The sequence below is a fragment of the Curcuma longa genome, chromosome 14 (assembly GCF_044706935.1).
Source record: "Curcuma longa cultivar G26 ecotype Majalengka, Jawa Barat chromosome 14, ITB_CL_G26_1.1, whole genome shotgun sequence".
NCBI classification, from domain to species: domain Eukaryota; kingdom Viridiplantae; phylum Streptophyta; class Magnoliopsida; order Zingiberales; family Zingiberaceae; genus Curcuma; species Curcuma longa.
In genome coordinates this window covers 6,348,411-6,362,324 of record NC_133874.1, presented here as the reverse complement: position 1 = coordinate 6,362,324, position 13,914 = coordinate 6,348,411, and the positions used below count along the sequence as shown (strand labels likewise).

At 35.3% G+C, this 13,914-nt stretch overlaps 2 protein-coding genes across 4 annotated transcripts; one reads left to right on the top strand and one right to left on the bottom strand.

The window, feature by feature from the left end:
* Positions 1 to 447: 447 nt before the first annotated feature.
* LOC141845496 (uncharacterized) lies at positions 448 to 3,405 on the top strand. The gene is made up of 6 exons (XM_074733552.1): positions 448 to 586; positions 690 to 764; positions 973 to 1,100; positions 2,201 to 2,654; positions 2,920 to 3,033; positions 3,119 to 3,405. Exons 1-6 carry the CDS (start codon positions 500 to 502, stop codon positions 3,188 to 3,190), a joined length of 930 nt encoding a protein of 309 aa, XP_074589653.1. The 5' UTR covers positions 448 to 499; the 3' UTR covers positions 3,191 to 3,405.
* Positions 3,406 to 6,606: 3,201 nt separating this feature from the next.
* On the bottom strand, positions 6,607 to 12,885 carry LOC141845186 (putative hydrolase C777.06c). 3 transcript variants are annotated; one of them, XR_012603229.1, is made up of 13 exons: positions 12,688 to 12,885; positions 11,140 to 11,267; positions 10,914 to 11,026; positions 10,387 to 10,428; positions 9,132 to 9,187; positions 8,748 to 8,824; positions 7,987 to 8,106; positions 7,615 to 7,691; positions 7,460 to 7,523; positions 7,324 to 7,374; positions 7,190 to 7,238; positions 6,822 to 7,116; positions 6,607 to 6,740 (listed from the first exon to the last, which is right to left on the bottom strand). XR_012603229.1 is itself a non-coding variant. In XM_074733243.1 (12 exons), exons 1-12 carry the CDS (start codon positions 12,836 to 12,838, stop codon positions 6,998 to 7,000), a joined length of 1,047 nt encoding a protein of 348 aa, XP_074589344.1. In that variant the 5' UTR covers positions 12,839 to 12,885; the 3' UTR covers positions 6,607 to 6,997. The 3 variants fall into 3 exon arrangements, 1 of the variants encoding a protein (XP_074589344.1); XM_074733243.1 differs by having other exon boundaries at positions 6,607 to 7,116; XR_012603230.1 differs by lacking the exon at positions 6,607 to 6,740 and having other exon boundaries at positions 7,070 to 7,116; positions 7,460 to 7,531.
* Positions 12,886 to 13,914: the final 1,029 nt, after the last annotated feature.

Sequence of the window (13,914 nt, the reverse complement as noted above, 5' to 3'; positions counted from 1 at the left end):
TATATATATAATTTTATTATCAAATAAATTATATATTTTTTATATAAATTATTATTTAAGTTAAATAGTTTTTATCATTCAGATAATTTTTATAAATTTTAAATTAAATAATTTTTATCGTTTAAACAATATCTGAATAAATTTTGATTTAATATATTATACATTTAGTTTTTAATTGAAGATAAAAGTTGACATCTCAAAGTTTTTTTAATATTTATAATTATTATAATAATTTTTTAAATCAAAATTTAGATAAAAAATATGTGAGAGCAATATTAATGAAAATAATAAATAATAAATAAATAATTATACCGTAAAATTAGGGTCTCTGTTTTAAGAGTTCAAAACGGAGGGGTTTTGAGTAAATTAACCATGTACGAGTGCTTTTCTAGAAACTTCCATCGCCAGTTCGATTAAACCCTAACAGAGGAGCAAGAAGCGGACGACCCGAAGGCCGCCGCTTAGAGCAGAGAAGGAAGAGATCGAGAGTGCGGCGAAGATGGTTTGGTTTCAGTGCGAAGACTGCGGGGAAAATCTGAAGAAGCCTAAGCTGCCCAATCACTTCCGAGTCTGCTCCGCCTACAAGGTTGTTGATCGCCTATATCAATGTTATCCGCTTCATCTCTCCGTTGACGGATGCATTGTCAGTTTTCTCAATCTAACTTTGCTTTTCCTGCCAAATATTTCAGCTGTCGTGCATTGATTGCGGAAAGACGTTCGACCAAAACAGCGTGCAGAGCCATACGCAGTGCATATCTGAAGCGGTATGCACATCGCATCGTTTATTCTCGATTCGTAGTAGAATGTTTTGATGATTTTTTTTTTTTTTTGCCTTTTCTTGGAAGTTAATTTTTGTTGTTTTTATTTTTCATGGAATAAAATTGCTTCTCTAGGTTGCCGGTTTCGTGCAAGTTTCAAAAGATTCATTTGGAATTTTAAGAATTTTGTGATTTTTCATACTGAAACTTTCAGGAGAAATACGGTCCTAAAGACCAGGGAAAAGCTTCACAAAATACACCAGCTAAGCCTGAGAAGCCCAAGCCAAACGCAGAGGTCGATGTTAATGTTGGTTTGTCATCGCGTCCTCCTTGGGCCTGTAGGTATGCCTCAAACTTGACCATTGAGGCATTAACATATGCATGTAGCCTGATGTGCTGCACCATTAGTTGATAATCTGTTCATCATTTCCTCTAGCAACATAGTCTTGATTTCACCGTTTATAAGTGCTTCTTTGGTGTTTAATATATATATATTAGAGAATCTAGCTGCAGAAATTAGAAATAGATAATATTTTCTTCAGTGATTGTAAGATAATGTGACATGTATAGTGAAGTAATTAGTTATTTAACATTATACAATTTATCCGCTGAACATTAAGACACCTGGTTTTCCCCTTGTTTTGAGGATTTTACATGTTTTTAAAAATCTTATAGAAGAAAGGCCCTAGATTATGTCTAACCTAAAATTACTTGAATAGAAAAGGCCCTAGCTAGTCAACTGGGCTTTGAGAAAATAGAATGATTTCTTACATCACAAGTTTTGCCCTATGGCTTCTGCTTGAGCCAAGTTTGATTGTGCTGACCAAGTTTGTATAAGGCCTGAACCAGATGGTCTAAGTTACCACATTCCATGTTACTAGTATTTCACACATCAAGATTTTTTATATATTCATAGTCAACCTTCGATTTTCCATGTTGAATTTAAGTTGTTATTGACTCTCAGTTGATGCGTCGTTTGACATCATTATCGAAACTGACAAAACAAACCAAAATTAAGAATTATCCTTAGTTGGCATATGAGGACCTATTTGTGGATAGGTGTTGTACATATAAAATAAACTTGGACTTAAAGGTGGTCTGATTATTCCCATTTCACTTTGCTTGGCAACTAAGAACATGGGCAATTCTTTTCATTAGAATATCTCCCTTGTCCAACTATAATAGAACTTCATCCTTTATTGGTCCTGAATTTAAGTTGATGGATGACGAGAGTAGATGACATGGGATTGTTGAACTTTCTATCTGTTTTTTGTAGTTTGAGCCTTGAGGATGAAGATGGCACCTTTCAACTTTGGTTCTGTATATGAAACTATTGTTGGCCCATTCCATTTATTTGTCATATAAGCACAACCAATTTGAAACATTTTTTCCATATTTATGATTTTTGAGAGGTGAAATTAGATTATTTTCTCTCCCTACAGCCTTTGCAATACAACTACTACCAGCAAGCAGACTTTACTGCTCCATGCTGATGGCAAGAAGCACAGGGCAAAAGCAAAAGCTTACCATGCTTCCCATAATCAATCTTCTCTAGCTGTAGTACCAGCTTCAAACAAGGAGGTGTCTGGCGACAAACCATTTTCCAGTTCTAATGGATCAAATAATATCAAAAATGAAGATAAATCGAAGGATGAATCAATCAATTGCAAATTGGTTGCAGAAGTGAAAAACGGAAATTTGGAGCAAAGAAAGATAAAAGATGGTGCAAGTGAATTTACTAATGGCGAGGTAATACAAGCAGGAGAAGCAGAAAAAGCAGATAAACAACCAAAGAAAAGGAAGCATCCTGGAGATCAAGATAAGCAATCTAAGAGTAAACAAGATTCCAATCATAAAATCAAGTGGAAGAAACTTGTTACTTCTACCCTTAAGTCGGTATGTGCATTCATCTTTTTGTAGGAAATATATGGTCATATTCATTATTTATCTTGTCTTTATTATGTGGAGTATTGACTCAGTGGTTCTGTCATTTTCTATTCTTTTCCCTATTTTTCCCCACATTATATCTTTTGAAGAAACTAGTCTCTTGGTGCTGTATGTGCTTATTAGATTGCTACACTAATCTTGCCACTAAACAGTTGGATAACAAAAAAGTCCTTTGAATTCTTGGAAAGCTGAAATGTTGTTTTGGTTGTTGTAGATTCCAGATCAAACGATGAAGATTAAAAAATTGCAAAAGATTGTGATCAAGATGGTCCAAGAATCTGGTGCCTCTGAAGAAGAGGAACAACTTCAGGCGAAGTTAATGGACAAGGTAAAACCTTCAAAAGATTCTATTATCCTTACCCTTTCATTCCATATGTTGATGCATTAACACATTTGTATTCCTTTTTTCCCAGATAAATTCAAGCTCTCGCTTTGTGGTTAACAACAAGAAAATCAAGTTGGTTACTAAGGCTGAGGAGTCATGAGTTTGCAGTGTGGAAGTGAAAAATTTCCAGTGAGAGTAGCAATTAGTCAAAACCCAATTCATGCATTTTCTGTTTCAAGAAGGGTAAAAGCTTCTCTGTGTTGATTGAGCTAGCATATTTTTGGTCATCTGTTGTTGCTGGTTATCAATTTGTTATAAACATCATGATTCACCATGGATAATTGCGTCACTAAAATCAAATCCAATTTGTTATTATTTCTCTATGAAATTTTTGGTGGTTAACATATTCTATTTGATCCATTATTTTATATCATTGTTGTCCATTAATGCCGATTATTTGATATTGACCTTCTAAACATTGATTCTGGATGAGCCTTGTAATACACATGTGCCAACGCTACAACATGAACTTTAGCAGATGGATCTCATCTTTTGCAACATTACTGCATGAACTTTAGCAGATGAACCCTCATCTCATATGCAGCAAATACAAGCAAAGGTAATTGAAAAAGAGACATGTCAGTGAACACACTGTAGTTCAAAGACTTTTCTCACCGGCTCCAATCCTCTGGAAGCATATCATTGTGACATGATGAGAAGGTAAAAATGCTTCTTGTAAACTTATTTTGAATTCCTCAGACTAACCCGATGTACGTTGGGTTTGGAGCTCCTGAAGATTGCTCATGGAAAACAGGGCTTAGTTCCTGACATGGATGACTCTCTTGCTGACCGCATATAGAGGATGAAATCTAAGTGTGTGATGTTTCCATTCGATTGCCATTCAGTAGTGATCTTATTCCCTAGTTAGTAGCTGGTTTCGATTAATTTTTGATTCCTTTGGGCCATAATTCTGAACACTGGGTGGACTTTCTTACAGCCATGTGACTTGTGGGATGGGGACTCGTGTTCGTGATGTTCTTTTTGTTGTTTCTCTCTTGTTGCTTCCTTTTTTATTATTTTTGATCTTTGACACTGAAATATCGTTAAACTTTCTGAATAATGCCGTTATACAATTTGAATGTACAACCTTGGACAGTTGAGGATTTATCTTATGCTCTGTGGATTTCTTGACTTTTTGAAGAGAATGTCAACATTTTATGCTTCTTATATTGGATCATGCTAGGAAAGAACAAGATATCAACGTAACAAGTTTTGTTAGAAATGCAATAATTGTTGTGGTAATTATATACTTAATATTCAGAGTTTTTTTTTTTTAAATCTGAAGTATACTATCAAAAACAAAACCAATACAGTTTCATGTCTTCATCTTGGACTGATCCAGAATTTGACAATATGCTTTCTTGTTGCTGATTTCAGGATGAGTTACAAGATGTACATCAATTTTACAGTTGCATATGTAACACAAAAATAGTATATTGCTTTCATGCTTTTGGTTAAATTAACAGGACTATTTTCTGGACGATGGATTAAAATCCTAGCTTGTGAAATTATATTGTAATTTAGTAGCTTTCTGGACCATGATATTGTTATCAAATGTAAACAACATTTGAAGTGCTTATGATTCATGGCTTTGCCACTGATAAATGTTTAGAGTTTTTTTTTCTCTTTTAAATACAAGTTACCATCTTAAGGTTTCAAGAGTTGCCTCTAGCCCTACAAGTGTAAGTAGAACCTACTTTTATATATTTGTGATTTCACAAAAGGATCATTATCTAACATTAGCATAATGTGCAATCACTATCCTTGCACAGCTATTTGTGCCCATCGACTATTAGTTGATCAAGGTCTTATAGTTTGTTACATCAGGTCCAATTGTTTCGACACCTTCATGCTGTGCAAGTGAAGTCGACTTCTTTTATGCTTCCTGGAGGTCATTTGAGATCCGGTGATTCGTACTACTTTGAAGTTTTTCTTTCATCTTATAAGCAATGCATTTACTCCAAGATTTCCTTTCTGATATTCTCTACCGTTGGACTGAAAACTATACCGAAGGTACCATTAAATTATTTATATTGATAAGTTGCAACTTAAATAGGAATTTCTGCATACTTTGTACTGGGGTTGGATCTGATTGATGCTCTAATAAATTGATTTTGGTATCATAAAAGACTGTTTCCAGACCAACTTATTTTCTTGGCTATTAGGTTTTTGCCTCTCTACATTACACATTACGTAAGACATTGGGGGATTTTCTTTAGATGTTGAAGGTTTAAAATGGAAGCTGTTAAGGAAGCCATTGCTTGCAGGAACAACTATGACTGGAAGGTTAGCTTCTTATGTTGCAGCGTTTCTTATGTTTCCGAATATTATTACGATTTGATGAATGCGTTGCAATGTGGTGGAACAGAATTTGAAACATTACCATTTCCTTGCCTGCTAATGTTTGAAGCCCGAAGGTCGGGGGTAGGTAGTCATCTCATGCTACTTATCTGTTTTCAGTAGTTTCAGTTGTCCAATTGAATTCTATTTCGAGATACAATTTGCCCTTTAAACATAAAAAGGGTGATCTGACATTTGATCACTTTGCCTTCGATCAACTTCACTGGCATTCATTTGAGGAAACACTTAGACTTCATGCCTGCCTATGAGTCTCCACTATTTCGCCCCAAAACCATAACTTATTGGCTGCTGGTTCATTCTGCCAGTTACACGGCAAGAACATTTGTTCTGAAAACACTTGATTTCCTCTCATTTTGGTCAAGAAAAAGGTGGTGAATACGAATCTATTGGTTCTTGTTTTGATAATTTCTCTAGGCATGCGGCTCAATCTTATATCTGCAATCAGGTGGTCAAAATTAAACAAAAAACTCCGCGTTTTTGTTGTGTGTTTCAGTGTCTATCGATCGATGTCAGGACATAGTGCAAATCTGAGACTATTTTATGTCTGGTTTCATGTGCAATAACATGAATGAATCTGATGAATCTTGCAGTATATACATTATCATATATGAATTTGCGTCTGCGGGTGTAGTCGAGTTAATACTTGGACAGGACTTGCCACCAAGAGGCATAGTGCGATTCCTGATAGGTGCAAATACTATTTCAGATTACCTCGTGCCCCTTATGTAGAAAGGCCACTCGACTAAGACTGAATAAGCCTTCTTAATTTATCCTCTTTTAAAGTGTGTGGAGTCGTCTTGAAGGGTGTAAAAATTGTAAATTAAACCTTTTAATCATTATTGAACATGAATTTCAAAAGTACTGTGAAATTACTCTATTGAATGTAAAAATTGTAAATTAAATAAAAATATTATTGAACTGATTGAATGTATTTATCCACTCAATTGAATTAAATTAAACTGAACTAAATGAAGATACTTAAGAAAGTTATAAATTAATTAAAACAAGTGGTTGAATTAAATCAATCTATTTTGTTTGGATTGCTACTCTTAGGATATTCAAATGGAGGATTTATGTGTTTTCTTTAATAAAAAGATGCTCACCAGCACATTCACTTTTCCTTATCCAGCATCACCATCCAAACAAAACTTAGCAAAGCAAATCAACTATTTGATGAGCCGAAAACATACCAATTGTCGAGTAATTATTGAGCATACAATGTCGAGTCACATATGGAAGATCTCTATGAATACTATCTGGTTTCCTATTCAACTCCATGATGCAAATTTCTAATCAGAAATACACATTGATTTAATGCGCATGAAACAGGTGCAAAAAATCTGAACCTGTAATAATTATTTAGTGCTGACCTTCGAAGAATACAATCGATCGGCAAGACATTGGAGCATTGAAATTGGACGAACTCGTTGCTTTATTATCGACTAGCCACCATCACTACCATTACTGAAGAGCCTGAAGGGGCTCAGATTCGTATGGTAGGATCAGGATTCAGGTGTCAAGATGTACCATTGAGTAGTGGCATCAGCTATAGGTTTACTGGGACGCGGAGTCCGTCGTAGCTTAATTGGACATTCAGACCTTCAGAATCCTGCAACTTGGCGAGCTGTTCATTTATTTTTTCGTGGTCCATCAAGTGCATCATGCCTTGTGAATAGATCAAGGTATTAGAAACTTGGTCTTAGTTTAATCTTTGCTGGTGTTTAAAGTTGTGGTGTACCCGTAAAAAGAGTTTGCCTTGGTTGAATCTTGCGCACTTCATCTAGAGCCTGTTCAAGAGGTACGCAAAGTGAAGCTCATAATGTTATAAGAGTGATGATGACACTAGAAGAGATAGATCCGAGTGATAATTACCCTTGGTAGTCCGAAGTGTGTTGAAGAAGAACGATCTGGCCTCAGTGCATCCTAAATTATTGTTTTTGGAGTATTCAACAGGACTGATACGAAACGTATAAAGAAAAATTTAGCAAACGCAAGAAAGGTAGTTCACCAGGATAAGAAGATCGCAGTCTTTGAGGAGCATGTAAGTCTCTTCTGGTATGTCACTAACATCACTGAATTACTGATGTTAGTATGCAGAGCACATGAGAAAGTAATTAGCAAGGCCTATGCTGAACCAAAATGTAGGAAGCTAGAATTGTTTACCTTATGTAACAAATATTTCCGAAACGAAAACCCAAAGAACGGTAACCTTTTCCATGCCAGACAGGTAGAGGAGTAACCTGAAGAGAATTAGGAAGACATGAGTAAATGATATCGAAGCGCACTTTAAAAGGCAAAATATACATTTCGGATTATACTAATTCATTGTAAGATATTTAATCTAAAGCTAGATATAAATCTCCTATTGTCAACTATTCAACATCCTTGTAGTTTGGTTTAAAGGGTAGTCAGCAAAATGAGACAACCATTGCCAGTCCAACAGCAATGGCAACAAACCATTATCCATCTCGAGAAAATCAAAACCCACAGAAAAAAAAAAGGTTGTTCGACCCTGGAGTATTGAAGCTTACAAACCTTAAGATCGTGAATCACAAATGGTTCCTCCTTAATCACATTGAAATGCAGTTTTGATACAGCGGCGCCAGGAATCAGCCCACTGGTATCCACTATGTAATAATGGGTCTTCTTCATCACCTAAAACAAGTTCAAGAAAAATCATTAAGGAAGCTTATAGACATTTTATCGCGCTAAGCATCAAGGTTTACAACAGAAACCGAAAGGGCTGGGCATGCAGGGGTATATACAGGGCCACCTATATGAGCACCTGAAAGGGAACAAAATCGTACCAGTAAAAGTAATGGTGAAAATAACCAACTCAAAATTATATCTAAACAAGTTTTAAATTAGAATAGATATAATATAGGCCTACTGAGTTACAATACTACTTATCAGGGCTTGGCTTGGTCCAAACATTTTTTGTTCCAAAGAACGATTACCAGATTTGCAGAAGAACAGATGTGATACATCAGCATGATAACACTACCAATATCTTATCATTTCAAATGGATGAAAAACTAGTTTACAGCCATGCCAATTATCCTTGCTTTTCATTAACATTACCTTCAAGATACCACGAATTTAAGTATTTTTTCTTAAAAGATGGGATACTGCTAGTGTGGTAGAACTTTCTAATGACTATTAAATGACCAAATCCAAAATTATTGCAATGTAGTCAAACAAGTGAAGGATTATTATATCAAAATACCAACATATCTATAATCATAATGTACAGACTAGTCCCGAACTATCAATAGGATCATTATAGAGACCCATACCTCAAAATCACGTTGTGCCACATAAATAGGGATGGATGGTTGGACATTATTTGTCCAATCTCGAAGATCATCAAGACCTACATCAACAATCACCCATATTTCAGATAAATGAACTGACAAGAGTTACAAGAATAACCATTTATTTTTTTCTTGTTGCAATGGAGAAATGCTACGCTCCTGTATGTAATCTACCTAAAACAAGAAAACAAGTATATACAACTACTAGGTTAGTGCTTCTGCAGTTAAAGGTAAAATTATCCATATACTGCTAGTAGTTTAGAATCCAAGTTTTGAATAAAAAAAATTCTTGTCAAGCAAGACTAGCAATGACTTGGTAATAAAATTTGAATGGCTATCACTAGGAGTTTGGAATGAAGCATAAACCTCCAATTGCATCAGCATGTGAATGGGTTATGATGACCGCATCAATCTTTCTCAGCCTGAGAAGATAAAGCGAACTAATAATTAAAACCAGAAGTGTGTAAGGGGGTGGATAGCACTGGCTTATATGACAAACAAAGTGAAGCATTCTAAAGTAGAATACAGAAATAAGAATAGCACAGTGCAGCATCAGTAATACGTATTTGCAGCTCAATTGTTGGTTAGGATTTCCGAAAAAGGTCATATCATTATAACCTATGTACACGAAATGCTAACATTAAAAGATTTATTAACATCAATTTTTCTAGTGATTAGGAGAATAAATATACAATCCTTAAATGAGATGTTTGTAAAAAACTGTGCCCATCTAAATGATCTGAGTGGCATGTCTATCATGTGAACTAACAAATTAATGTTAGGAAAATGGGAAAATCTGGAACGGTAATCAATCTTGCCGTGTCAAAATGTCATTACTTTTAATGTCATTTGGATACTATTCCATGCTTCTTGACTCCTCAGGTAACAGTGGAAGTGAATATATAATGGCAGCACAAAGAAACACAACACTAACTTGATTATACAATGTTCATCTCTTTTAGGCGCCAGATTATACACATGTTGGAGAGGCAGTAATAGGAAGGGAATTGATTAAACATGGTACACAAACTGTATCCATTGTGAATGAAAATAGACTTAATATCATAGGGAGCGGTTATCAATTTCCCAATCTTCAATTATTTAAGAATACACTTTCAACAACAAAACAAGCCTAGCAACCAGATATTCTTGTAATATTGGAGTACATGAGATAGAAAAAGATTAAGGGATATTGATGCTTTCCTATGCCATAAACCAGAAAACAACTAAGGGATATTGATCCTTTCCTATGCCATAAACCAGAAAACAATAAGGGATATTGATGCTTTCCTATACCATGAACCAGAAAAAATAAGGGGATATTGATGCTTTCCTATGCCATAAACCAGAAAACAATTAAGGGATATTGATGCTTTCCTATACCATGAACCAGAAAAAAATTAGGGGATATTGATGTTTTCCTATGCCACGAACCAGACTACAAACAATCTCTCCTGCTGGAACTGATGAAAACCACTTATTGTTATGCATGTCAAGCTATCAATAAGGCATCCTACAACTGGTTAATAAAACATTTTAAAAATATTTTCATGTTCAAACAATCAAATTAATTCCTACTTAAAAATAATGCCAAAATTTTGAACAGATCACTAACTGTTACCCATAGGTAGGAAACCAACGAAGAGCGCTATGGTAGAAAAACCTGCATGATAAAATTACAATGTAAGATTCAATGTATACAGCTGTTCTTCTTAAATAAATGAAAAAGTTGTAAAATAATTTTTTTTCTTAAATAAATCTATATGTAAAACTGGCCAGATTTAGGAGCAATGCTACAACCAAAAGGTGTGCATCTTTCCCTGTTGGTGTTGTATATTTTATATGCTTAAAGAGCAAATTATGAAACTGTATTCCGTATGTGAATGCACAAACAACATAGACATTCAAGATGGTCTATAGTAAAATTTAAAAATATATACTCAGATGCAGAAGTCAAGTGTCATAACTCAAGGAGAGAAATAAAGTGAAGCAGCATCAAATGGAATAAAAAAAACAAAAGATATGGAAGAAGATACACACAACAGTTTACATCACAATTCAGTTCAAAGCAAAGTGAAATATGTTTCGGAAAAAGTAAATATGTGCATTTTTGTGTGAGAAATGAAACTAGTTGTATTTGATTCATACTTGCCAGCATCTACAAGAATGTTATATCTTCCCATAGAATTGACATAGCATATAAGGATGCTTGTATTAAGTCTCTTGTTCTTGTCTCCAGGCACAGATGCTTTTGAGCAAACCTAAAAAGACAAATGGGTGCAAAACCTCAGACCACTATAAGAGTTGAGGTGAGAGAATATCTCTGGTGACTTGGCAAATTCTTTGCAGAAAACTTAATAGAAGGATATGATACCTCACATATTTTTGATTCAGTTGTGAGGCAGCTCACTCGAGGTATCCCTTCACTAGTTCCTGTGCCTAAAAAAATGATTTCTGACTGACCCTTGGGTGCTTGGACCTTGGTTTCAGCATCAGCAATTTCTAACAAAAAAAAAAAAAAGCAATGATACGTTCAAGCTTAAAAACACCAAATTGTTGAGGTTAGATACAAAAAAGGTTTAATTGATTCTAATATCTTTTCTAATACTTCGAAGATTCTATACCAGAAAAAGTGTCCGCAAAAACAAGATAGAAGACTTCATATAAATACAAGTGGCTCTTTTGTGACAAACAAATGCCATATCGTCATCTAACCTTCATGGAAAAGAAAACGCCAACACTACAGCTATCTAAAAAATCCATCATTTAACCAACTCAACCAAAAACTTTGATTCTATTCTCTAGGGAAGGGCCGGACAATATTAGGTTCTCATCTAAGTTAAACCTGAAATACTCTAACTGATATCACTTCGTACCAACTGCACTAACTCCCTCTACATCCTCTTCCTCTGTCTCTTCGCTCCCCTTCTCAATTCACTAATCCCCATCCAAGGCTACAATTGTCCTCATCCTACCAGACTTCCTTTATCATTTTCAGTATACACTCTCAAGCCAACTTGGTGAATGGTGCTGTAGGCAAGTTACTAGTAACTGGCTGATGTATACTGCCTTTAATCTCTAACAATGATTACTTTCAGCGTCTTCACATTATAATGATATTACAGGACCATTGAAAAAGAGAGTATATTGTCTCCAAACTTGAAATTATCATTTTTAATCATCATTAACTCTAACAGCGTGTAGAGGAACATACTTATCCAACAATGGTGTGGGTCATTTGTTGACTTAGCTAATGAAGTTCAAATTTACCTTTCTGATGCAAAGGGCTTGATTTAATTCAGTTGGGCCAATAGGTTGGTCAAATTCCCAATACCCATATGCAAGGACCAAACAGAGTTAAACGCTTTCGTGATTTTCTACAGGAATCTCTATTCAAATCCTCCATGTCATCAAAACGCTCCTAAGAATGGTTTATCATGAAGAAATCAATAACCATAGCTAGCATATAACCTTACCAATATCGCATTAACACAATATGTTATATCAGTTCTAGTTATGAATCAATCTGATAGAAATTGAGCGTCAGTTCACGGTGTTCTGAGATATTTGGATATAAAACCTAGGGCTATCGAACGTTCTTGCCAGGTTTTGGATATGAACACATATATGTAGAGCATCATAGATCCAGAATCGTTCATTAGACCCAATAAGATAAACTATTTGCAGAAATTCTCCATCGGGATTTTGCATCCAACTGCATCATACAGAAAAGAAAAGGGAGATCGATTTTACATTCATCATCATGAACTTTTTGAAGACAACATAAACCATAAACGAAAGAAAGAAAGAAAGAAAGAAATACTCCCGTGAACAATTCGACATTAAAAAAAAAACTAAATAGAACTTCAAGGAGCTGATGCAACAAACCAACATAGAACAGAAAATAGAATGTAAAATTTACTGGAACAGATTCGGCGCGGGAGCAGACGCGGGCGAGAGGGAAGATGCAGAAACTGCCGAGGGCATTCTGCAACCGCCAAGCCCCATCGAGGTGTGGAAAGGGCGACGCGATAGCAGGCGGCGGAGCGAACAAACGAGAGCGTCACCGCCATGGGAACGCCGTTGCTGCTTCTCCAGCGACACTCGTCGACGCACGGCACTCGACGGACCCGACGGAGAATATGCGAAGCGAATCGAAATTAAAAAGCACTTTCTGGGCGCTGGACTAATCCAACCACCCCAGCCATGATTTGCCTTTTTCATTCCGTTTAATCAATTGCTATATTTGGCAAAAACTTATTCTTTTACTAAATATAAACATATACTTTTTAAAAAATATATAAAATATCTAGTACATTTTTTCACATATATATATATATATTGAATTATTTTATAAAAATTGAATAAATTAATCCAAAATTAAATTAATCAATTTTTTTCATTAATCAATCGATAATTTATGAGAAATGATATGTAGTATGAAAATGTCCAACATGACATGCATACAGTAGGTCCCACATCCATGCAATGAAACTCATAGACATGCAGTTGAGTGTGTCATGGAAATTCTATTTATCTCGATCCCTATTTTTCTGTGGGTCATGGGCCGTCAACCATCGATCGTGTCATTACCTACTAGGACTTTCCACCCCTGCCCAGTGAATTTTTGTCTTCCCCAGATTCGAACTCTAGACTTGCAGGCTAAAATACTAAAGTTCCTTGAATTTGGTAACCAAGGAACTTTAGTACTTTAGCCTGCAGGTAAAGTTCGAATCTGGAGAAGGTAAAAATCCACTGAGCAAGAGTGGAAAGTCCTAGTAGGTAACGACACGATCGATGGTCGACGACCCATGACCTACAGAAAAATAGAGGTCGGGATAAGTAAACTTCCCATAGACGGACGGGCCAGGTTGTTACTTCATATTAGACTTTTTTATGCTACATATCATTGCTCATAATTTAGAACAATAATACACTACATGAAAAATATAGCATGAAACTCAACATGACACACTCCATAGATCTCACATCCATACAGTGGGACCAAATCACATCCATGCAGTTGAGTGTGTCATGTTAAATTTTATACTACATTTTCATGTAGCGTATCATTTTTCTATAATTTATATCAATCACTGAAACGAGAAAATCAAAACATAATAACCTCAATTCGATTTAATCAAATAAA

Excerpts from the sequence above, each read along its gene's own strand:
- LOC141845496 (XM_074733552.1), top strand. The coding sequence starts at position 500 with ATGGTTTGGTTTCAGTGCGAAGACTGCGGGGAAAATCTGAAGAAGCCT. Across the intron at positions 587-689 it reads GAGTCTGCTCCGCCTACAAG|CTGTCGTGCATTGATTGCGG; the intron begins GTTGTTGATCGC and ends CAAATATTTCAG. Across the intron at positions 765-972 it reads CGCAGTGCATATCTGAAGCG|GAGAAATACGGTCCTAAAGA; the intron begins GTATGCACATCG and ends TGAAACTTTCAG.
- LOC141845186 (XM_074733243.1), bottom strand. The coding sequence starts at position 12,838 with ATGGCGGTGACGCTCTCGTTTGTTCGCTCCGCCGCCTGCTATCGCGTC. Across the intron at positions 11,268-12,687 it reads CCCGCGCCGAATCTGTTCCA|AAATTGCTGATGCTGAAACC; the intron begins GTAAATTTTACA and ends TTTTTTTGTTAG. Across the intron at positions 7,692-7,986 it reads TTGTGATTCACGATCTTAAG|GTTACTCCTCTACCTGTCTG; the intron begins GTTTGTAAGCTT and ends AATTCTCTTCAG.